Source organism: Balaenoptera borealis (assembly GCF_965194805.1).
Source record: "Balaenoptera borealis genome assembly, chromosome: 13".
In the NCBI taxonomy this organism is placed as follows: Eukaryota; Metazoa; Chordata; class Mammalia; order Artiodactyla; family Balaenopteridae; genus Balaenoptera; species Balaenoptera borealis.
In genome coordinates this window covers 43,212,283-43,239,008 of record NC_138870.1, presented here as the reverse complement: position 1 = coordinate 43,239,008, position 26,726 = coordinate 43,212,283, and the positions used below count along the sequence as shown (strand labels likewise).

General features: G+C 38.2%; 1 protein-coding gene and 1 long non-coding RNA gene across 10 annotated transcripts in view; one reads left to right on the top strand and one right to left on the bottom strand.

Moving 5' to 3' along the window:
- ATF1 (activating transcription factor 1) overlaps positions 1–26,726 on the bottom strand; it is a 61,834-nt gene that overhangs the window by 28,485 nt on the left and 6,623 nt on the right. For all 9 annotated transcript variants that reach the window (XM_082352515.1, XM_082352521.1, XM_082352514.1 and 6 more), the window contains exon 2: positions 25,739–25,837. In XM_082352515.1, the coding sequence (XP_082208641.1) occupies positions 25,739–25,831 (93 nt within the window). In that variant the 5' untranslated portion in view covers positions 25,832–25,837. The remainder of the gene's footprint in view (positions 1–25,738; positions 25,838–26,726) is intronic.
- On the top strand, positions 880–25,547 carry LOC309610120. Its single transcript, XR_014233725.1, has 2 exons — positions 880–14,443; positions 14,507–25,547. It is a non-coding gene; the product is annotated as an uncharacterized lncRNA (long non-coding RNA).

Sequence of the window (26,726 nt, the reverse complement as noted above, 5' to 3'; positions counted from 1 at the left end):
CGAGAAGATGCAAGAAATGTTTAACAAAGACCTAGAAGAATTAAAGAACAAACAGAGATGAACAATACAATAACTGAAATGAAAACTACACTAGAAGGAATCAATAGCAGAATAACTGAGGCAGAAGAACAGATAAGTGACCTGGAAGACAGAATGGTGGAATTCACTGCTGCGGAACAGACTAAAGAAAAAAGAATGAAAAGAAATGAAGACAGCCTAAGAGACCTCTGGGACAACATTAAACGCAACAACATTCACATTATAGGGGTCCCAGAAGGAGAGGAGAGAAAGAAAGGACCAGAGAAAATATTTGAAGAGATTATAGTCGAAAACTTCCCTAACATGGGAAAGGAAATAGCTACCCAAGTCCAGGAAGCACAGTGAGTCCCATACAGGATAAACCCAAGGAGAAACACACCGAGACACATAGTAATCAAATTGGCAAAAATTAAAGATAAAGAAAAATTATTGAAAGCAGCAAGGGAAAAACGACAAATAACATACAAGGGAACTCCCATAAGGTTAACAGCTGATTTCTCAGCAGAAACTCTACAAGCCAGAAGGGAGTGGCATGATATACTTAAAGTGATGAAAGGGAAGAACCTACAACCAAGATTACTCTACCCGGCAAGGATCTCATTCAGATTTGATGGAGAAATCAAAAGCTTTACAGACAAGCAAAAGCTAAGAGAATTCAGCACCACCAAACCAGCTCTACAACAAATGCTAAATAAAGGAACTTCTCTAAGTGGGAAACACAAGAGAGGAAAACGACCTACAAAAACAAACCCAAAACAATTAAGAAAATGGTCATAGGAACATACATATCGATAATTACCTTAAACGTGAATGGATTTAAATGCTCCAACCAATAGACACAGGCTTGCTGAATGGATGCAAAAACAAGACCCATATATATGCTGTCTATAAGAGACCCACTTCAAACCTAGGGACACATACAGACTGAAAGTGAGGGGATGGAAAAAGATATTCCATGCAAATGGAAATCAAAAGAAAGCTGGAGTAGCTATACTCATATCAGATAAAATAGACTTTAAAATAGAGAATGTTACAAGAGACAAGGAAGGACAGTACATAATGATCAAGGGATCAATCCAAAAAGAAGATATAACAATTATAAATATATATGCATCCAACATAGGAGCACCTCAATACATAAGGCAACTGCTAACAGCTATAAAAGAGGAAATTGACAGTAACACAATAATAGTGGGGGTCTTTAACACCTCACTTACACCAATGGACAGATCATCCAAAATGAAAATAAATAAGGAAACAGAAGCTTTAAATGACACAATGGACCAGATAGATTTAATTGATATTTATAGGACATTCCATCCCAAAACAGCAGATTACACGTTCTTCTCAAGTGCGCATGGAACATTCTCCAGGACAGATCACATCTTGGGTCACAAATCAAGTCTCAGTAAATTTAAGAAAATTGAAATCATATCAAGCATCTTTTCTGACCACAACACTATGAGATTAGAAATGAATTACAGGGAAAAAAACGTAAAAAACACAAACACATGGAGGCTACACAATACGTTACTAAATAACAAAGAGATCACTGAAGAAATCAAAGAGGAAATCAAAAAATACCTAGAGACAAATGACAATGAAAACACGACAATCCAAAACCTATGGGATGCAGCAAAAGCAGTTCTAAGAGGGAAATTTATAGCTATACAAGCCTACCTAAAGAAACAAGAAAAATCTCAACTAAACAATCTAACCTTACACCTAAAGGAACTAGAGAAAGAAGAACGAACAAAACCCAATGTTAGCAGAAGGAAAGAAATCATAAAGATCAGAGCGGAAATAAATGAAATAGAAACAAAGAAAACAATAGCAAAGATCAATAAATCTAAAAGCTGGTCCTCTGAGAAGATAAAACAAAATTGATAAGCCATTAGCCAGACTCATCAAGAAGAAGAGGGAGAGGACTCAAATCAATAAAATTAGAAATGAAAAAGGAGAAGTTACAACAGACACCACAGAAATACAAAGCATCCTAAGGGACTACTACAAGCAACTCTATGCCAATAAAATGGACAACCTGGAAGAAATGGACAAATTCTTAGAAAGGTATAACCTTCCAAGACTGAACCAGGAAGAAACAGAAAATATGAACAGACCAATCACAAGTAATGAAATTGAAACTGTGATTAAAAATCTTCCAGCAAACAAAAGTCCAGGACCAGATGGCTTCACAGGTGAATTCTATCAAACATTTAGAGAAGAGCTAACACTCATCCTTCTCAAACTCTTCCAAAAAATTGCAGAGGAAGGAACACTCCCAAACTCGTTCTATGAGGCCACCATCACCCTGATACCAAAACCAGACAAAGATACTACAAAAAAAGAAAATTACAGACCAATATCACTGATGAATATAGATGCAAAACTCCTCAACAAAATACTAGCAAACAGTATCCAACAACACATTAAAAGGATCATACACCACGATCAAGTGGGATTTATCCCAGGGATGCAAGGATTCTTCAATATACGCAAATCAATTAATGTGGTACACTATATTAACAAATTGAAGAATAAAAACCATATGATCATCTCAATAGATGCAGAAAAAGCTTTTGACAAAATTCAACACCCATTTATGATAAAAGCTCTCCAGAAAGTGGGCATAGAGGGAACCTACCTCAACATAATAAAGGCCATATACGACAAACCCACAGCAAACATCATTCTCAATGGTGAAAAACTAGAAGCATTTCCTCTAAGATCAGGAACGAGACAAGGATGTCCACTCTCACCACTATTATTCAACATAGTTTTGGAAGTCCTAGCCACGGCAATCAGAGAAGAAAAAGAAATAAAAGGAATCCAAATCGGAAAAGGAAAAGTAAAACTGTCACTGTTTGCAGATGACATGATATTATACATAGAGAATCCTAAAGATGCCACCAGAAAACTACTAGAGCTAATCAATGAATTTGGTAAAGTTGCAGGATACAAAATTAATGCACAGAAATCTCTTGCACTCCTATACACAAATGATGAAAAATCTGAAAGAGAAATTAAGGAAACACTCCCATTTACCACTGCAACAAAAAGAATAAAATATCTAGGAATAAACCTACCTAGGGAGACAAAAGACCTGTATGCAGAAAACTATAAGACACTGATGAAAGAAATTAAAGATGATACCAACAGGTGGAGAGATATACCATGTTCTTGGATTGAAAGAATCCATATTGTGAAAATGACTATAGTACCCAAAGCAATGTGCAGATTCAATGCCATCCCTATCAAATTACCAATGGCATTTTTTACCGAACTAGAACAAATCGTCTTAAAATTTGTATGGAGACACAAAAGACCCCGAATAGCCAAATCAGTCCTGAGGGAAAAAAACGAAGCTGGAGGAATCAGACTCCCTGACTTCAGACTATACTACAAAGCTACAGTAATCAAGACAATATGGTACTGGCACAAAAACAGAAACATAGATCAATGGAACAAGATAGAAAGTCCAGAGATAAACCCACGCACCTATGGTCAACTAATCTATGACAAAGGAGGGAAAGATATACAATGGAGAAAAGACAGTCTCTTCAATAAGTGGTGCTGGGAAAACTGGACAGCTACATGTAAAAGAATGAAATTAGAATGCTCCCTAACACCATACACAAAAATAAACTCAAAATGGATTCGAGACCTAAATGTAAGACTGGACACTGTAAAACTCTTAGAGGAAAACATAGGAAGAACACTCTTTGACATTAATCACAGCAAGATCTTTTTTGATCCACCTCCTAGAGTAATGGAAATAAAAACAAAAATAAGCAAATGGGACCTAATGAAACGTCAAAGCTTTTGCACACCAAAGGAAACCATAAACAAGATGAAAATACAACCCTCAGAATGGGAGAAAATATTTGCAAATGAATCAACGGACAAAGGATTAATCTCCAAAATATATAAACAGCTCATTCAGCTCAATATTTAAGAAACAAACAACCCAATCCAAAAATGGGCAGAAGACCTAAATAGACATTTCTCCAAAGAAGACATACAGATGGCCAAGAAGCACATGAAAAGATGCGCAACATCACTAATTATTAGAGAAATGCAAATCAAAACTACAATGAGGTATCACCTCACACCAGTTAGAATGGGCATCATCTACAAACAACAAATGCTGGAGAGGGTGTGGAGAAAAGGGAACCCTCTTGCACTGTTGGTGGGAATGTAAATTGATACAGCCACTATGGAGAACAGTATGGAGATTCCTTAAAAAACTAAAAATAGAATTACCATATGATCCAGCAATCCCACTACTGGGCGTATACCCAGAGAAAACCATAATTCAAAAAGACACATGCACCCCAGTGTTCATTGCAGCACTATTTACAATAGCCAGGTCATGGAAGCAACCTAAATGCCCATCGACAGACAAATGGATAAAGAAGATGTGGTACATATATACAATGGAATATTACTCAGCCATAAAAAGGAATGAAATTGAGTCATTTGCTGAGACGTGGATGGATCTAGAGACTGCCATACAGAGTGAAGTAAGTCAGAAAGAGAAAAACAAATATCGTATATTAACGCATGTATGTGGAACCTAGAAAAATGGTACAGATGAGCTGGTTTGCAGGGCAGAAGTTGAGACACAGATGTAGAGAAGAGACATATGGACACCAAGGGGGGAAAACTGCGGTGGGGTGGGGATGGTGGTGTGCTGAATTGGGCGATTGGGATTGACATGTATACACTGATGTGTGTATAAAATTGATGACTAATAAGAACCTGCAGTATAAACAAAGAAACAAACAAAACAACTAATACTAAACTTTCATTGGGTTATTTGTATGGAAATATGTTAATATAAATGTTTCAGACATTACGTGAAATTTCTAAAAATCTTATATGTTCTGGTATAATGTTATAAGTCATAATTCTAGTTATTACTTTAAAATGTGTATCTCAGAAATAACTAAATTTCCTTGTCAACTGCATTATTATGAACTTTCATCAAATCTTTAACCGTGGTCATTTTTAAGTCTTTTGTCATTTACAGACAGTTCTGGGTGTACGCTGATGCTTTTGCAAATATGTTCCTATAAAAGGGTTTCATCTTCAAGGAATTCATGGAAAAGACTCTGACAAGTACAGGTTTCTGGTAACTGACTGTACTGCTGAACTGAATGAATAAGCATTTTCAGAACTCTAATGAAAAACTGATGAACTCATAAAAGTGCTAACAAAAGATCAAGATGAAAAAAAAAATTAATTACATGGGACTGAGTGAACTGATGAGGATGATTATAATTTTTGTGACTTTGTTTGAATTAAAAAAAAAAATCCCACAAGGACTCAGAGGCAAAGAATATACAAATCAATTTTCACTGCAAAGTAAAGGAGCTGTTACAGTGGAGGATTACTGGACTGTATGTCAATATTATGACATAGTATGAGTGTGCTTCGTGTTTGGTAATTGCAATCATTGTTGCTTTTGTTGTGGTCATCCATTTACAATGCTTGGTTTCAGTCTATTTATCTCTTGTAAAAATAAAATACAGTGTGTGTGTGTGTGTGTGTGTGTGTGAAAAAAAAAATAAATTTTAAAAAAGCAGAAACAAACGCAGCATTGTAAAGCAATTATACTCCAATAAAGATGTTAAAAAATAAATAAATAAAATCATAACATTAAAAAAATAAAAAAACTAAAAAAAAACAAAATTGTGTACACACACACAATAAATAACAACTTAGAAAATTTAAACACTGAAGGTCATTTGATAATATTAAGGAATAATTTTTTTAGGTGTGATAATAGTATTGTAGTTATGTTCTTTAAAGGAGTTCTTATATTTTAGAGATACATACTGAAGTACTGAAGGCTTAAATGATATCTAGAATTTGCTTCAATATAATCCAGTTAGTGGTGGGTTAGGGGGGACAAGGAGCCGTGAGTTAATAATTGCTGAAACAGGGTGATGGGAACCATGATGGCTTAACCTAATAATCTCTTCTTCTGAATATGTTTGAAATTTTCTGTATTAAGTATTTTGAAAAGTACAATACTGAACACAACAGCGGCTGGTCCTGTGTCGCTCCAGAGCCCAGTGCTCTTTCCAAGACATCTTATCCCTCCTGGTACCACTGACTTTTAAAACCTCTCACACTCTGTATGTTCTCAATTTGCTTCCCACACAACAAGTTTATTTGTTTTGCCTTTTCATTTCAAGGAAAAAGGAAGAACAGACTGTTCTGACATTTGGAATAACGATTTTTTGCTTACTTCAGTGTCAACTATGGCAAACCCTTAAGCCCCGGGTATCCTGTGCAGTTATTAATGGACTGGAGCCGTTATTTCAAAATACAAATGAAAAATAAAATGAACCAGAGCTGTACATCTTTTAGTTTATTATTTAATGTAAAGATAATTTAACTGTAATTTTGTGGTTTTAATTTTTTTCCCCCATAGTTAAGCCTATGCTGTACTTGCCCCGAAATGTCACTACTTCCTAGGTCTCAAAAGATTCAAATGATCCTTGGACAGAGAGGATTTATACATGGTAAACTGACCAAAGTAAAGAATTCATACTCAACAGCGTGCTTTCAGGAAAATGTATCTCCTATACTATTATTTACTTCTTATTTTTCTTTAAAGTATATATCTGCTTTTGTAAACTCAAATATACTTAAAAAGAAAACCTTATTTCACTATGATAAATAGAAACTAGTATCACTTGCTGTAAGTATATGGTAACTATAAAAATAAATATAATGAAAACAATGTTGTTACTAAATATCATATTTTTAACTTAAAAACAGGGTAAAATCTTAGATGCTTCCTATTTCTTGACACTTCTCTGTCCTCTGCTTCTTATATTCTAAAGACTCTATAGATTCTAAATCACCAAGCCAAAATCTGAAGTACAGTAAGAATTAATAAAAGAGTAAACAAAATCACCTGTCAAGGTAGATTTGAACTGCTCTCAAAGGAGAGGGGGGAATAAGAGGCCAGGTTTTTCTCCAGGTAAAGATAGGGGACCTCCTATTAAGCTGGGATTTGCAAAGGGCCACATCATCAGGGTAAGGTAACAGAAGGAAAGTTGCCTAGGTATGGAGGACGGAAGGGCTGAAGAAGATGTAACTACCTCTCCAGCAGACTAGAGCCCAATTAACATCACCTAGGTGGTACAAAAAGACAAAAAGAGCCTCAAACCCTGAAGGTGGTTCCCCAGGCACCTGGCAATAGTAAATTCTTTCTGGAGAAAGGCACACTCATCCTTGGCCACAAAAAATTCCCACAGTTTGTCAAGATTAATGGACAGTAAAGAATAAAAAATAACCACAAGGCACCAGGAGCAAGATGCAAAAACAGCAGACAGCACAATCAGACCCAAGTGATTTTTAGATATTGACATTATCAGACATTATAAAGCAATTATGCTTACTATGTTTAAAGAAACAGTAGATTATGTTTCAAGACAAACTTGAAAATATCTTCAGTAAATAGAAAACTACAGTCGATTTGAAAAAGAACCAGATTTTCTAAAAATAAAGATAAAATACTTGAAATTTTAAAAATCATTGTTCAGGTCTTCCCTGGTGGCATGGGCTTCCCCGGTGGTGCAGTGGTTAAGAATCCACCTGCCAATGCAGGGGACACGGGTTCGAGCCCTGGTCTGGGAAGATCCCACATGCCATGGAGCAACTAAGACCATGCGTCCCAACTACTGAGCCTGCGCTCTAGAGCCCGTGAGCCACAACTACCAAAGCCCATGTGCCTAGAGCCCATGCTCCACAACAAGAAGCCACTGCAATGAGAAGCCTGTGCACCGCAACGAAGAGCAGCCCCTGCTTGCCGCAACTAGAGAAAGCCCGTGTGCAGCAACGAAGACCCAACACAGCCAAAAAAAAAAAAAAAAGTCATTGTTCAGATACACCAAACAAAGCTAAAAGGGAAACTTAGTGAGCTGGATGACAGGTAAGAAGAAATTATCTGAACTGCAATACAGAGAGACAAACAGATGGAAAATACATGAGAGGTTAAGAGATACAGAGAATAGAGTGAGAAGAACAGAGAGTAGGACAGAGGCAAAATGTGAAGAGATAATGCCTGAAAGTGTTATAAAACTCATGACAGATACCAATCTATACATTCAGGAACCCTAGTAACTCCCATGTGGAATAAATAAAAAGAATTCTACACCTTGGGACTTCCCTGGTGGCGCAGTGGTTAAGAATCCACCTGCCAATGTAGGAGACACGGGTTCGACCCCTGGTCCAGGAAGATCCCACATGCCGCGGAGCAATTAAGCCTGTGCGCCACAACTACAGAGCCTGTGCTCTAGAGCCTGTGTGCCACAACTACTGAGCCCGAGTGCCATAACTACTGAAGCCCACATGCCTAGAGCCCATGCTCCACAAGAGAAGCCACTGCAACGAAGAGCAACCCCCACTCGCTGCAACTAGAGAAAGCTCGTGCGCAGCAATGAAGACCCAACGCAGCCACACACACAAAAAAAAGTCTATACCTAAACACAACACAGTGGAACCTGCAAAACAACTACAGGTAAAAAGAAGACTATAAAAGCACCCAAAGGAAAAAAAACAGATTATATTTAAAATAGCAACAGTCCTGTTTTAAACTTACTTCTCAAAAGCAACGATGGAAGACAGAAGCCAGCAGAGTATTTTAAACGTGCTAAAAAATAACTTAGAATTCTGTGCCCAGTGAAAATACCTTTTAAAAATGAAAATGAAATAGGTATTTTCAACAAACAAAAACAGAGCAGCAGACCTACATCAAAGTAAATTCCAAAGCAGTGGTTCTCAACCAGGAATGATTTTTGCCCCCCAGGGACATCTGGCAACACCTGGGGACATTTTGGGTTGTCACAATGGGGTGAGGTGGTTGGTACTGACATCTAGTGGGCAGAGGCCAGGGGTGCTGCTAAGTATCCAACAATGCACAGCCCACCACAACAAAGAATTATCCAGCCCCAAATGCCTATAGTGCTGAGGTTTTTCTAAAGCAAATACTTAAAAGAAAAGTAATCTCAAATGGAAGCTGAGACATGTAAGAAGGAATGAGGAGCAAAGAAATGATAAATACGTGGGAAAAAAAAATAATGATGAATACATAAAAGAATTATGAGGTTTTATGGCATTAAAAGAGAAAAAGATAAAATTAAATCCTAACAACAGTGACAAGTTAGAGGATAAATGGGAAATAAATGTTTTAAAGTTACTGGAATGTCTGAGAGGAAAGGTATTGATTAACTTTGGACTTAGTACTAAGTAGGCATGCTATAATTAGAATAATCACTAAAAGTAGTAGCTGAGTTTATGTACAGTCCAAATTGATACAAGTGATGGCAGGATGGAATGAGAAGAAATAACTCAAAAGAAGACAAGAAAGGAGAGAAAAAGAAACATGGAACATGTGGATCAAAAAGTAAAAAATAAGATGGTAGGTCTAAATTTATATGTATCAGTAATTATGTCAACTGTACATGGACCAAAGCTCTGTTAAAAGTCTAGAAGACTACAATGGAATACTATTCAGCCATAAAAAGGAATAAAATCTTGCCATCTGTGACAACATGGATGATCTTGAGGGCATTATGCTAAGTGAAATAAGTCAGACACAGAAAGACAAACACCACATGATCTCATTTATATGTGGTATAAACAACAACAACAAGCTCACAGAGAGACTGGTGTCTGCCAAAGGCAGGGGGTGAGCAAAAAGCACAAACTTCCATTTATAAAAACATTTACTGTACTGCCTATTTGAAACTTGCTCAGCGTACATTTTAAAAGTCCTCATCAGAAGGAGAAAAGTTTTTCTAACTATGTATGGTGAGGGATGTTAACTGGACTTACTGTGGTGATCATTTCCCAATGTACACAAATATTAAATCATTATATTGTACACATGAAATTACATTATATGTTAATTATACTTGAGACAAACACAACAAAACAAAAACCACTATGAGATACTGCAACACATTCATCAGAATGGTTACAACTTAAAGAAACTCACAACACCAATTTTGGGTACTTAAGTGTATCAACAGTGCTCTCATATACTTCTGGTGGTGGTGTAAACTGGTGTAAGTTTATAAAATTGCTGGCAGTATCTACTACAACTGAACACTTGCATATCCTATGACCAATTCATGGGCAGCACAGACATGTACAAGTGTGTGCACTAAGCACAATTCACAATATCTAAAAACAAGGGAAAAAAGTCTAGGAAACTAGATCTTTTTTTTTTTAAATCTAGTTATATACTGTTAACGAGAGATACACCTAAAACATAACCTAAGGACACAGAAAGTTTGAAAATAAAAGCACAGGAAAAAAAGATGCCATTAAGATACTTAATTAAAGCCAAATTAGTATCAAATTAGACTCTAAAGTAAAAAGCATTTCTAGAAATAAAGACACAAAAGGGACAATTCTCCAGGAATATACAATTTTAAAATCTAGGGACTTCCCTGGTGGCACAGTGGTTAAGAATCCACCTGCCAATGCAGGGGACGCGGGTTCGAGCCCTGGTCCGGGAAGATCCCACATGCCATGGAGCAACTAAGCCTGTGCGCTGCAACTACTGAAGCCCATGAGCCTAGAGCCTGTGCTCCACAACGAGAGAAGGCACCGTAATGAGAAGCCCACGCACCACAAGGAAGACTAGCCCCTGCTCGCCACAACTAGAGTAAGCCCGCACGCAGCAACAAAGACCTAACACGGCCAAAAAACAAACAAACAAAACCAAACCCAGTAGAACTCTTTACAAATAAATACATAAAATAAAATCTGCATTCGTTTAATAACATAGCCTCATAGCACACTTTCAATCACACAGCATAAACTGAAGGACCACTAGGCGAAATCAGTCCACAATTATAATGGAAGATTAATACAATGCTCTCAAATTAGTCATAGAACAAAGAAACAAAAAGTGATAAAGACATAGAAGATTTAACAACATGACCAACAAAGCTGAACTAATAAATACACAGAACTCTGCATCTAAATACAGAATATACCTTCTTTTCAAGAGCACACTAAACATTTTAAAAAATTTATCATAGGTTCTATGATAGCAAAGTTGTATTGCAAATTAGTTTCTAATTTATTAATTTTGTAACCAAAATCACACACATTCTATTATTTCATGGGAAGAGATATCAAGAAACCACAAAATTGCTTCTCAAGAAAAAAACAGGGAATTCCCTGGCGGTCCAGTGGTTAGGACTCGGTGTTTTCACTGCCGGGGCCTGGGTTCAATCCCTGGTGGGGGAACTAAGATCCTGCAAGCTGCATGGCGCAGCCAAAACAAAAAAAAGTGCTCAAAATTATATCATTACTTAGAAAAATGCACTTAGTATGAAAATTCTGAGATACAAACTTGGGTTTTTTTTTGTTTTTTGTTTTGGCTGCACTGCACAGCATGTGGGATCTTAGTTCCCCGACCAGGGATCGAACCCACGCCCCCTGCAGTGGAAGCGCAGAGTCCTAACCACTGGACTGCCAGGGAATTCCCTGAAACTCAGTATTTTTTTTTAACGAATTCACCAAAGTTGGAGTCTTATTACCCTTAACGATAGAAACTTGCTGGTCATGTTTCCTCCAAATAGTTGTATGTGATATAATGTACCAAATTTTCTTCTAAGGTTTAATTGTTCTTCTTAGTCCTTTTACCACAAAAACCTCCTGCATCAACAGAGAATGCTACTGTGTGTACTCATATTTGCTTTGAAAAAGCTCATGTATACTCAAGACCTCTTGGGTTTCCAACATTCAGACATTTTCAGTGACCTCACTAAGTCTATCAACACATTACAATACTCTTTTGCTACTACGTACTATACTTCAGTTGTAGATTAGAACATTCACTCTATATTCTGTGGAACATTCATCTCTTACTACAGACTGTTAAGTGAGACCTCTCATGTTAAATCCCTCCATATATACTGATTAACTTAAAATTATGAACCTTTTGGTCTATTGGTTCAGTCATATTACTTTACGTAATTTGGGGCTGTAATCTAATAGTTGTATAGGCCAAGTCCAGAGTATTATTAACACTACAGACACAGTTATTATAATAACTGTGATGTATCTAATGTCTACTATAGGTAAAATTTTATTATAGCATGATATTTGTAAATTATATCTACTCTCACATCCCACTGAAGAAATTAGCTATTCCTTATAAATACATTTTCTCATACTTTCTCAAGCTAAGAGTCATTCCATTATAACAAAATATCTCATTTCACACTGTCTGCAAAATAAATGGATAGATGAAGAGAAAATCTAAGCTGTTCATAACTCTTAATCTGCTTTCAAAATGAAAGAATGCAAGTGAACCACTTTCTTACACCATATACAAAAATAAAAAAACAGATTAGACCTAAGTGCAAGATCTGAAACCATAAAACTCCTAGAGGAAAAGAGGCAGTAAACTCTTTGACACTGGTCTTAGTAATATTTTTTTGGATCTGTCTCCTCAGGCACGGGCAACAAAAGCAAAAATAAATAAACGGTACTTCATCAAACTTAAATACTTTTGCACAGCGAAAGACAATATCATCAAAACAAAAAGGCCGGACTTCCCTGGTGCACAGTGGTTAAGAATCCACCTGCCAATGCAGGGGACATGGGTTCGAGCCCTGGTCCGGGAAGATCCCACATGCCATGGAGCAACTAAGCCTGTGCACCACAACTACTGAACCTGAGCTCTAAAGCCTGTGAGTCGGGGCTTCCCTGGTGGCACAGTGGTTAAGAATCTGCCTGCCAATGCAAGGGACACGGGTTCAACCCCTGGCCTGGGAAGATCCCACATGCCACAGAGCAACTAAGCCCATGTGCCACAACTACTGAGCCTGAGCTCTAGAGCCCGCAAGCCAAAACTACTGAGCCCACGTGCCACAAATACTGAAGCCTGCGTGCCTAGAGCCCACGCTCTGCAACAAGAGAAGCCACGACAATGGGAAGCCCGCACACCGCAATGAAGAGTAGCCCCGGCTCACCGCAACTAGAGAAAGCCCGCGCACAGCAACGGAAACCCAACACAGCCAAAAATAAAAAATAAAATAAAATAAATAAAAAATTAAAAAAAAAAAAAAAGCCTGTGAGTCACTACTGAGCCTGCGTGCCACAACTGCTGAAGCCCGTGTGCCTAGAGCCTGTGCTCCACAACAGGAGAAGCCACTGCAATGAGAAGCCCACGCACCACAACGAAGAGTAGCCCCCCACTATCCACAACTAGAGAAATCCTGCACGCAGCAATGAAGACCCAGTGCAGCCAAAAATAAATAAATTAACTAAAAAAACAAAAGGCAACCTCCTAAATGGGAGAAGATATTTGCAAATGATATATCCAATAAGGAGTTAATATCCAAAATACAGTAAGAACTCATACAACTCAATACCAAAAAACCCCCAAACAATCCAAATTTTAAAATAGGCAGAAGACCAGAATAGACATTTTTCCCAAAAAGACATACAGGATCGCCAACAGACACATGAAAAGATGCTCAATATCACTAATCATTAGGGAAATGCAAACCAAAACCACAATGAGATATCACCTCACATCTGTCAGAATGGCTATCGTCAAAAAGACAACAAATAACAAGTGTTGGCAAGGATGTAAGGAAAGGGGAAACCCTCATGCACTGTTGCTGAGAATGTAAATTGGTACAAACACAATGGAAAGCAGTATGGAGGTTCCTCAAAAATTAAAAATAGGACTACCATATGGCCCAGCAATTCCACTTCTGGGTATTTACCCAAAGAGAACAAAAACACTAGTTCAAAAAGAAATATGCACCCCTATGTTGATGGCAGCATTATTTACAACAGCCAAGATATGGAAGCAACCTAAGTGTCCTTCGATAGATGAATGGATAAAGAAGATGAGGTACGTATGTGTATACACACACACACACACACACACACACACACACACGCACGCACTGGAATATTAGCCATAAAAAAGAATGAAATCTTGCCATTTGCAACAACATGGATGGATCTAGAGGGTATTATGCTAAGTGAAGTAAGTGAGACAGAGAAAAACAAATACTATATGATTTTACTTATATGTGGAATCTATAAAAACAAATAAATGAACAAACAAAAGATACAGACTCATAGATAGAGGAGAACAAACAGGTTTGCCACAGGGAGGGGAATGAAAGGTTGGGCAAAACAGGTGAAGGGGATTCAAGAGGTACAAACTTCCAGTTATAAAATCATATGATCACACCAACTGATACAGAAAAAGCATCTGACAATCTAACATCATTTCATTGGAAAAACAAAAAAACAAAAAACCTCTCAGAAAACTAGGAATAGAAGGGAACTTCCTCAAACTCACAAAGAGCATCTATAAAAGACTTACAGCTAATGTCAGGTTTAAAGGGAACTTCCTCAAACTCACAAAGAGCATCTATAAAAGACTTACAGCTAATGTCAGGTTTAATGATGAAACAATGAATGCTTTCCCTTTGAAACTGGGAACAAAGAAAGGATGTCCATTTTCACCACTCTATTCAAGATAATTCTGGAAGTTCTAGCCAGTGAAATAAGGCAAGAAAAAGAAATAAAATGCATACAGATTGGAAAAGAAAGAAAACCAACTCTATTTGTAGATGACACGACTATACATAGAAAATCCTAAGCAATATTAAAAACAAACAAAAAAACCCCAAATCATCCCTCCTAGAACTAATAAGTGAGTTCAGCAATGTTGCAAGGTACAAGATCAATAAACAAAAATCAACTGCATTTCTATGTCCTTACAACAAACAAGTGAAATCAAAATTAACACAATATCATCTACAATAGCTCCAAAGAAAATATGCAATATTATTTACAACTGCTCCAAAGAAAATGAAATACTTAGATATAAGTCTAACAAAACATGTATGGGATCTGTATGTTGAAAATGACAATATGCTATGGAAAGAAATCAAAGGAGATTGAATAACTGGAGAGATTTACTATATTCGAGGACTGGAAGAGTCAACAAGATGTCAGTTCTCCCCAAACTGATCTACAGGTTTGCAGACATAGACAAGCTTATTCCAAAATTTATATGGAAAGGAAAAAGACCTAAAATAGCCAAAACAATTTTGAAAAAGAAGAATAAAATGTGAGGAATCGTCTTCCTGATGTTAGGGCTTACTATAACATGGTAATCAAGACAGTGTGGCACTGACAGAGGGACAGACATATAGATCAATGGAACATAATAGAGAACTCAGAAATAGACAAATATGCCCAAATGATTTCTGACAAAGGTGCAAAAGCAATTCAGTGGAGGAGAGATACTCTTTTCAAAAAATGGTGCTGTAGCAATTGTACATACATAACAAAACCCCTCAAATCTATACAAAAGTTACCTTAAAATGAATTGTGGACTTAAATGTAAAACATAAAACTTTAAAACTTTTAGGAAGAAACAGGGAAAAAAAAATCTTTGAAATTTAGCTCTAGGCAAAGAGCTCTTAGATAACATCAGCACAATCCATAAAAGGAAATATTTATAAATTGGACCTAATCAAAATTTAAAACCTTTAGCTCTGTGAAAGACCCTATTAAGCAAATGAAAAAGAAAAATTATTCTTCTATTCCCCATACGATTCATACTGGAAACATCGAAATAAATTCACCTAGATTTCTAACTCTCTATAGAAGAATCTTTCTTTTCTAAAAAGTAAAATCAATATGACCAAGCACATCCAAAACATTATATAGATAATCGCCAGGTAAGAAAGGATTACCAAAAACACTGGTGCGCACACACACACACACACACACACACACACACACACACTCAGCTTATACCCGGACGAACCCTTGGGTTAAATTCTCATGTCAAAAATATGAATGGAATGAAAATCAATCTGTTTTAAAAGTGTTCTGGAGCCAAGCCTATTTGTTAATTTCTTAAATTATCCTCATTTATCATCATCCACTGCCTGGAGGCAACAAAGGACTGTGGTGATTATAAAGTCTGCAGTTGCAGTGGACACCATGATGTAACAGCCAGATCCCCTTTTCTCTGATAAAAGACTTATTCCCCAGCTGCTGGAAGACAGCTGCTGACAGTGTTCAGTTGTCAGCCCTCTTTGGAATTGCCCTGGCTGATGAGAGTCACTCTGCCTGAGGTCACACATATCCCTTCCCGGGTCAGTCAAGATCCAATGCCTGGTGCATGCAGGAATATAAAGGCCTGGCTGGTCCCTTACCCCAATTCTGAAGAGCTATCTCAGCTTCAAATCTCCCTATAGGGTCAGTTGAGGTCTTCATTGAGACTGAATCAAAGTCCAACTTTTCCCTCTGTTCAATCCTGCTTCCTCTATTCCTTTCTTTCCCTTCCACAGGTGGTAATCCCAAGAGGACCTCCTAATAAACCTCCTGCATGCTAATGTCTATCGCACTGTCTGCTTCTCAGGAAACCCAAGCTGTGAGAGAAGTCAAACTGCTGGAATTCAAATCATGTCTCTAGCCTTACTAGTTGTGTGACCTCTAAAATGAGGATTAGAAAAGCACAGTAAGTTGGTAAGAGGTTTGAAGGCGTTAAAACATGTAAAATGCTTACAATACACTTGGCACACAGTGGATACTCAATAAATGTAACCTATTACTATCAACATTGCTTTCCCCATTCACACATAGTTAAAGTACACAAATTTCTCTACGGTATGAGAATTACTGAAAGTTAGGAGCTGGAAAAGACTTTACAGATCACCAAGTCCGATGCCTTTATTTCCAGATGCTGAACATCAAGTCTAAGTAAGTTAAGTGGGGACTTCCCTGGTGGCACAGTGGTTAAGAATCCGCCTGCCAATGCAGGGGACACGGGTTCGATCCCTGGTCTGAGAAGATCCCACATGCCTCGGAGCAACTAAGCCCATGTGTCACAACTACTGAGCCTGTGCTCTAGAGCCTACGAGCCGCAACTACTGAGCCCGCGTGCCACAACTACTGAAGCCCACACACCTAGAGCCCATGTTCTGCAACAAGAGAAGCCACTGTAATAAGAAGCCTGTGCACCGCAAGGAAGAGTAGCCCCCGCTCGCCGCAACTAGAGAAAAGCCTGTGTGCAGCAACGAAGACCCAACGCAGCCAAAAATAAATAAATAAAATGAATTTTTTTTAAAAAAGTGATTTAATAAATAAGTTAAGTGACTTAGTCAATGTTCCAGAGTCACTAAGTGACAAAACCAGGATTCAGACCAGGTCTTAAGCAAGGCTGCCTCTCAATCTATATATACTTTATAATTAAATGAAATTCATCAAGTACTGAGTCCCTCTCCTTCACCTTCTTGCCATAATTGAACCTCTGCTCTCCTCTGGAGAACACTGCCTCTCTCCTGCACTCATACCATGAGCCTACAGACAGAGTGGGTATTTCCTTTGCTCTTCATTGCTACCTCCAGGCCACTGTCCCAAGTTCTACCTGAAAACTCCCAACTTTGAGGCTCAGAGCAGCAGACTGTCCTTGTGGCAGTCATGTCCCCTCATTTCTTTAAGTCTTTAGCCCCAGGATCACTCTATTCTCTCCAATACTATTCCTGATATAATTTGTGGTGATTTCAGCATGCAACATCCAGTATCCTTCCATGCCTGGGCCAGTTTTTGATTCCTCTCCTCCAAAGCCCTGTCTTCTACCCTTCTCGGCCACCCACTCCCATTGTCATACCCTACAGGGTTTCTAAACAGGCATTTGGGGCAGGACAATTCTTCCACGTGCAGGAATATCCTGCTCAATGAAAAACATTTAGCATCTCTAAATTGCCCACTAAATGCCAGTGGCAACCCCCATCCCTACCCCCCTACATATTTCTAGACATCTCAGTGGGGAAGCAGTAACACTCCAGTTGAGAACTACTTACCTAAACCTTATCATTACCAATAAACATACCCCCCTATAATCTCAAATTCAAGTATCCCCCTCTCTGAGTACCACCTACTTCCAACTCACTACCTCTACTATTTGGACTCTCAACAATTCTTGGACTCCACAGGAACTTATAATCCATCGAGTCTACTATCTTTTCCCTGCTCTTGACCCCATCAAGTCCCCACTTCTTCCTTATACAGCTTAAATTTCATGGTCCAGCATTATAATCACTGTATCACATAACCTTCAATGTCCTTGTCTTTTTTTGCTTCACTGTAGTCTCTGGACTAAACAGCAACCTGTTAACTCACATACACTATGCCTGTAACCTGTATGCAAGTACCTGAATCTGACTGTAGAAAGAAACACAACTGAACTTAATGGTCACACTTTAAGTTCATGATCAGTAACCTCAAGTGGTCTGTTAATGCTCTCCAACAATCCTACTACATATCCCTAGTCCACTTACGTTCTCAAAACATTTTATCTGACCGAAAAACAAAGAAGTTATCAAAAGAAAACTTTCAGAGTACCTCATCCCCAATCTACCTACCTAACCTGTATTTGCTTGCTTTCTTATTATGGATGAGGTACCTATGCTCACGTAAAATAAATTTTTCCACTTGCAGACTAACGCTCATCCCGCCCCTCCTGAAGGACATCATCCCAGATTGTCCTTTCTATATGTCCTGTGTCATCAAATACTATTGCATCACTCCCACTGGTATACAGACAGGCTGTTAATTCCTCCCATCATAAAAAGTAATAATAAAAATAAAACTTCCATGACTTATAAAACCCCCTCCAGCAACTTCATTTTGTAGATCCCTTTGCAGCAAAACTCCTCTCTACTCATTTTCTCCCCTCTTTTTCCCATGTTCTCTTAGATCTAATTAGATTTTTATCCCCACTTCGACTGAAAACAGTTCTTGTCAAGGTTGTCAATGAACTCCATGTTGCCAAATACAGTCAACTCTTGTTATTTGTGGTTATGTTCTATAAAGCTGCCATGTACACTGAATTAGCAAATGCTGAACCATTGTTCCTAGGGGAAATACAGGGTTAGGTTGCTGCAAGCCTCTGGGCACAATATTTTCATCAACTGGTCAATATATAACATTGTTTTAAGTGTGTTTCTGTTTAAAGACACCTTATTTAATACAGGCATACCTTGTTTTATTGTACTTCACTTTATTGTGCTTTGCAGATATTGCATTTTTTACAAATTGAAGGTCTGTGGCAACCTTGCATAGAGCAAGTCTCATTGAAGGCACAAAAAGTTAGCACTTATTAGGAATAAAGTTTTTCTTTTTCCCTTGGCCGCATGGCTTGTGGGATCTTAGTTCCCTGACCAGGGATTGAACTCAGGCCCTCAGCAGTGAAAGCTGGACCACCAGGGAATTCCAGCAATAAAGTATTTTCTAATTAAACTATGTACATTGTTTAGACAGAATGCTATGGCACATTTTAACAGACTACAATATAGTATAAACATAACTTTTGTATGTAGTGGAAAACAAAAAAATTGTGTGACTTGTTTTATTGCAATATTAGCTTTATTTTGGTAGTCTGGAATATAGTACTGTTAATTCATTAACATTGAACTTATGGTCAACAGCACTACAAGTCACACCTGAATGAAACTTATCTAACACATGTATTTTCTACATAAGGTACATCATAGCCTTCTTGCACTTAACACTTAAGCACTATGCTTAGAGGCCATTTTAAACAGCAACATCACCAACAAAAAGCACAATAATGTGAAAAACATGGCACTAACTAGACCACAAAAAGGAGAATTGTTTATAGTATGAGACCTAAAATTGTAAGACAGGGTACTGCATTGTTCGACCTCAACTGAGAAAGTGACTCAAATTTTTCACTACTCCACACATGTCCACTAATGACCACACGAGTGTGTACTGATTTTGGGGTTACAAATGAATTTTATCAAGTAGGTGAATTTGCAAATACAGAATCCTTGAGGGACTTCCCTGGCGGTCCAGTGGTTAAGACTGCACATTTCCACTGCAGGGGGTGCAGGTTTGATCCCTGGTCAGGGAACTAGGATCCTGCATGCCACAAGGTGTGGCCAAAAAAAAAAAAAAAAAAAAAAATCCTTGAATAATGAAGATCGACTATATAATAGTTACTGTTACTCCTCATTTGACCTACCAGTAGCATTTTACATAGTTGACCATCCCGTCATTCCTAATTTCCATGATCCCGATTTCTCTTGATTTTCTTTTTACTGCTTTGGCCATCCCTCTTCAATCTCCCCAAACTCCAAATGTTGGAAAGTCCCAGAGTCAAATCCATTGACCTCATCTCTGACTACACTCACCCCCAGTAACGTCATGTAGTCCCATGACTTTAATTACACTTATGTTAAATATTTAGATATTGTGCCACAGCTCTCAGATGCTCTGTTCTGTTTTTCTCCCCACTTTTTTTTCTTTTTTCAGTTTGGATAATTTTTGTTGGCCTATCTTCAAGTTCACTGATTCTTTCCTCAGCTGTGTCAAGTCTACTAATAAGCCCAAAAACACAATTCATCAATGTCGCAATTTTTATTTCTAGCATTTCCATTTGACTCTTTCATACAGTTTCTATTCCTCTGCTGAAATTTACCTCCCGTTCATACATGTTGTCCACTTTTTCCACTACAGCCTTTAATATATTATTTTAAATTCACTATCTGATACTTCTAACAACTGAGTCATCCTGAGTCTACTGATCATTTTTACTTTTGACAGTGGGTGATTATTTCCTTGCTTTTTTGTATGTGCTCCATAATTTTTGCCTGAATGATGGACATCATGTGTAAGATAGTAGACACTGAGGAAACAGTATTCATGCCTAAAAATGGCATGGTAGTTCTTCTTCACTACTTCTTCTACTAGGCTTTTAGTGCAGGCGGTGGCTGGGGGAGGGATGAGTCAATCTATTCAGGAATTGAGCAGAGTTTGGCTTTTGTTATGATTACCTTAAGTACACTACCAGCTCTAAATTCCTCTAGTGTGACCTTCTGCTTAGGGTGGGGCCTGGTTTGCCAGAGGGTTTTTCTCAGTGATCTTGCTCCACCCTCAGCTTTAGGCTTTCTCTGTGCACTTGACCCAGAATGTCTCTCCATACTCTTAGCTCTCCCCAGGGATAGACTGCTATTGCTTTACTTGCTGGAGGGGCTGAGGGGAGACAGAGAAGTTGCTCTGTTATCCTGGCCTAGTCTCAGTCTCAGGGGGTAGGGCTTTCTCCCAGTAGTAGGAAAACTAACGGTCTGAACCCAGGAAAGTTTTCTGCCCTTCCCTCAGGGTTTATGGATTTTCTTTTTCTTTTCACTTGTCCCACCCACACTGGAAAATGGGGTTTATTCCCTTCCCCCAGTGGCTTAAAGCTATTTTCCACAGGGAATAAGGGTCCAGGCAGGCCTGTACCACCTTGAGAGGCTTTCTCTTGTCTCCCTTGCTTCCCCTAATCTTTCTCATGGGCAGCTCTTGGAGATCCCTGGAGTGGGTGTTACCTACCCTGTGTCTGCAGCTCCCAAGGGTTCTATATTCTCATACTAGCCTACACTTAGACTTTAGCAATTCAATAAAAATTTAGCTAAATTCTTCTCTTTTTCTGACCATTTTTAATTTCTTTAATGTTGTATCTATTTTATTTATTTTTATTTTTGGCTGCATTGGGTCTTTGTTGCTGCCCACGGACTTTCTCTAGTTGCGGTGAGCCGGGGGCTACTCTTCATTGCGGTGCGCAGGCTTCGCATCGTGGTGGCTTCTCTTGTTGTGGAACATGGGCTCTAGGCGCGCGGGATTCAGTAGTTGTGGCTCTCGGGCTCTAGAGCGCAGGCTCAGTAGTTGTGGCACACAGGCTTAGGTGCTCCGCAGCATGTGGGATCTTCCCGGACCAGGGCTCGAACCCGTGTCCCCTGCATTGGCAGGTGGATTCTTAACCACTGTGCCACCAGCGAAGCCCCAATTTGGCTAAATTCTTATTTCCCCCTGTATGACAGCCCTGCCTTCTTCCTGTGCTCTGCTACTGCTACGGGTGAGCCATGCCCACATGCCACTACTAATGTGTCGAAAGAAGTTATGATTTTTGTATATTATAGCTTACTCTTGTTTTACAGTGGGAGCAATATGCTTCCCAGCTTTCTACATCCTAAATGGAAGCCAGAAATCACCCAATGAGTTTAAATACCACCTATATATCTAGAATGCCTAAATTTACATTTCCAGTCTGGACCTCTCCCCTGGACTCCAGACCATATATATCCAACTACCTATTGGACAAATCTACTTGTATGGTTTGGCAGACAAATTCTAAGGTGGCCCCTATGGTCCCCACCTTCTGGTGTTCATGCCTTTGTGTAATCCTCTCCCCTTGAGTGTGGGAGGGATCTGTGGCTTGCTTCTAACCAACAGAATAAGGCAAAGATGATGGGACGTCATCGCTGTGATTATGTCACATTTTATGGCTAAGGAATGGGATATCATTCCCTTGATTATGTTGTATTATATAAGACTTTGTCTTGTCAGCAGACTCACTCTCACTCTCCTGCTGAACTTAAAGTAGCAGGCTGCCATGTTGTGAACTACTTATTGGAGAGGGCCAGGTGGCAGCGAATTGCAGGTGACCTCTAAGAGCTGAGGGTGGCCTCCAGCTAAAAAAATTAAAGTTCTCAGTCCTACAGCTGCAATAAAATGAATTCTGCCAACAACCTGAGTGAGCTTAGAAGTGAATTCTTCTCCATTCTAGTCTCCAGATAAGAAGCCAGCCCTAGCCAACATCTTGATTGCAGCTTGTGAAACTCTGAAGCACAGAACGCAACTAAGACAGAAATTTTAGGATAATAAATGTGTGTTGTATTGTTTTAAGCCACTAAATTTGTGGTAATTTGTTTTGCAGCAAAGAAAACTAATAAATAGTATCATAAATTTAACATGCCCAAAAGCTAAATTCCTGATTGCCAACATCTCCCCAAAAAGAAAAAAAAAAAGCACCAATGTTGTCCATCTCAGTAAACAGCAACTCCATTCTTACTGTTATTCAAGTCAAAAACTGTAGAGTCAATCTTGACTCCTTTTTCCCTCTAAACCCACATCCAATCCAAAAGCAAACACTGGGGGACTTCCTTGGTGGTGCAGTGGATAAGACTCTGTGCTCCCAATGCAGGGGACACAGGTTCGATCCCTGGTCAGGGAACTAGATCATCCCACATGCATGCTGCAACTAAGAGTTCGCATGCCACAACTAAGGAACCCACCTGCCGCAACTAAGACCTGGTGAAACCAAATAAATTTAAAAAAAAAATTTTTTTTTTTTTTAAAGCAAACACTGTTGGCTTCACAACCAAATTATATCCAGAATCTAAATTTATCTCACCACCACCACTAATACCACCTTGGTCCAAGCCACTATTGTCTCATGCACAATCAATGTAACAGCCTCCTAACTGGTTTTCCTACTTCCACTCCACAAAGCAGCGAGAGTAATCCTATTAAAACATCAAAGGGCTTTCTCTGTAAAATATCAGTCAAATCATGTTTTTACTCAAAAACCACTCCCAAGGTTACTTATCTCACCCAGATTAAAAGCCAGAAATCTTACAGTGGCATACAATGCCTACATCATCTGGCACTCTCCCCTGCCATCCCAAACCTCTCTGCCTCATCTTGTATCCCTCTCCCCTCACTCATCCCTCTCCTACCACACTGGCTGCCCTGCTGTTCCTTAACCATGCCAAGCACATGTCAGTCTCAGAGTTTACAGCTGTTGGTCCATATAATTGAAGAGGTATTTCCACAGATACGACTTCTCAGACCACCTTATATAAAAAGGCAAGTCCCCATCCCCATCAACAACCCCCTATTCCTCCTACTCTGCTTTATCAGCCTCCACAGCACATATTACGAACTGATACGTTTTATTCTCCCCAACACTAGAATGTATGTTCCATGAGAGCTGAAACTTTTGTTCACTGTTATATCCCCACCTTATACTGAATGACTGAATAAATATTACTGTTATTAGATACTTTTTCCTTATAGAAGTTAGAGTCTAATAAAGCAGTCAAGCCACAAGAATTTGGATAGCAAGTCAGTGACATTATTTTTAAAAATCACTATAAAATTATTTACCACCTAGAAATGTACTTATTCTATCTCTGTAAATATGCTTCTGAGGAAACCTGGAAAACATTCACATCTAACCAAAATAACTGAAATCTGTAAGTAAGCCAACTGAATTAAAACATTTCTGTGAAGGGCCCTATTAACAGAAGGTAAATGAAAGACTCTGTCATTGTTTTTCCAGTACCATCTGAGGAAGATATCATTATTCTTCACAGATATAGCCAAATAACAGAGAAGTATACATCAAGCTTGAAGGATTAATCCTTTAGTTGCTTGGTTCTCAAACTTTTTCGTCTCAAGACCCTTTTATACTCTTAAAAATTATTAAGGACCCCAAAGAAATTTCATTTATGTCAGTTTCTAATCTAATACTTACATTTAAAATTTAAACAGAAATTTTAAAACTATTTAACAGTTCATTTAAAAACAGCAACTAGAGAAAGCCCGCATGCAGCAACAAAGACCCAACACAGCCAAAAATAAAATAAATAAATTTATAAAAAATAAAAAAAATAAAAACAACAATCATAAATCCATTACATGTTAACATAAATGATATATTTTCACTAATATGACTAAATATCCCCCCCCAAATTCGTGAGAGAAATGACACTGTTTTACATTTCTGCAAATCTCCTTAATGTTTGAGTTAATAGAAAACAGCTGAATTCTCTTATGTGCTTTTACATTAAATATTTGCCATATGTTGTTTTGTTGAGGTACATGAGGAAAGTCTGGCCTCACTCAGGTATGCAGTCAGAAAAGGGAGGGTTGTTTTAATTGTTTTTTCAGATAACTGTGGATATTCTCCTTTGAAACTACATTAAAACTTGACAGGTTGTAGTTTCTTATAGGTTGTCTGCAATGTATAATTTGAACTCTGTGTATTCTGTTAACATTAAAATCCATTGGTGTATCTTGCATTCTGAATGGATCTTATACCATGCATGATTTTGTAACACAATTTTGTAACGAAAAAGTTGGTAGCTACTGGGAAGCTGTCAAGTTCACAATGGTGAATACAAGTTACCCAAAATTTTAATTTTTACTTGAAAGTTCAAATCCTGTCACTGGCAATACAGTTTCAGTTGTTTTCCCTGAAGTGGGTCAGGTGCATGGATCAGACAATTTGAAATTTTAAAAATATCATCAGTTCTGCAATATGTATGTCTGTCAATTTAAATTCTCTAATGAATATGCCTATTTTCCAGTTCAGCAAAAATATTTCCTTTATATCCACAATACATCTGTTGAATTGAAGATGGTTTGCCTCCTGAAACTATTAGTCTCTATTTCAAGTCAGCCCAAAGGGCCAAATAATTTTTCATTTTTCTTATGCAGCAACAAAATTAGTCTGAAAAAAAATCTAAAAAATCAGGTACCACATAAAATGAACTCTACCTCCCCAAGTTCTGAGAAGTATATACATGTTAAAATGCTAAATATGCTTTGTATAACAGAAAATAAAACTGAATGATCTTGACAAGATATTTAAATCAGATATTCCTTCCTTCCATACATTTCAACATTTTACAGGTTTTTTTTCTCTTTTGCTTGGTTCTTTTTTTGAACGTTAGTAATTGGTGATCCGAAACAACAGATTAATCTGCATAACAAATATTCCTAACTGGCTCAATGTTTTGGCTGGTTCCTGCCTTACCTGTTGAGGAATATGAGAAATATGAGCTCCCTGAACTGTTGAACCAGACTGAGGTGCTGTCTCTGAAGCGTTATTCTTGTGAGAATCTTCCATAATCAACTGTAAGGGGAAAAAAAAACAGTTAAAAGATGCTTTCTAACTTCATTTTCAAAAAATCTTAAGACATTTCTTTTCTTAACATGCATACTTTTTAAGAGGAACAAGACAGGCTTTTCTACACTAAGGGCTGAGCTCAATTTATCCAGACTCATGTTTTCACACCTTTGCTCTGGGTGTGTAGTGACCTATGATAAGACCTTTTAAAATGGCAAATAAAAAGTGCTACAGAATATGGATAGTATACTCTATAGTTGTTTAAAAATTGGTAACTTGAGCTTCCCTGGTGGCGCAGTGGTTGAGAATCTGCCTGCCAATGCAGGGGACACGGGTTCGAGCCCTGGTCTGGGAAGATCCCACATGCCGCAGAGCAGCTGGGCCTGTGAGTCACAATTACTGAGCCTGCGTGTCTGGAGCCTGTGCTCGGCAACAAGAGAGGCCGTGATAGTGACAGGCCCGTGCACCGCGATGAAGAGTGGCCCCCACTTGCCACAACTAGAGAAAGCCCTCGCACAGAAACGAAGACCCAACACAGCCATAAATAAATAAATAAAACAAATACTTAAAAAAAAAAAAAATTGGTAACTTGGTTACCTCCATGGAAGAGAATTGGTAGCTATGGTACAGAGAGAGAAAAGAGATTTTCCTTGCATATTCTTTTAAATTTTTTCAATTTTGATCCACATGAACATGTTTAAATTTAATAAATGGTATACATAAGATAGTCTTCTGTGCAGGAACACAAGCATTCTTTTTTTTCTTTAAATTAAAAAAAAAATTTTTTTTTTTTTTAATTTATTTTTGGCTTTCTTGGGTCTTCGTTGCTGCATGCGGGCTTTCTCTAGTTGCAGCAAGCGGGTGCTACTCTTCGTTGCAGCGTGCGGGCTTCTCA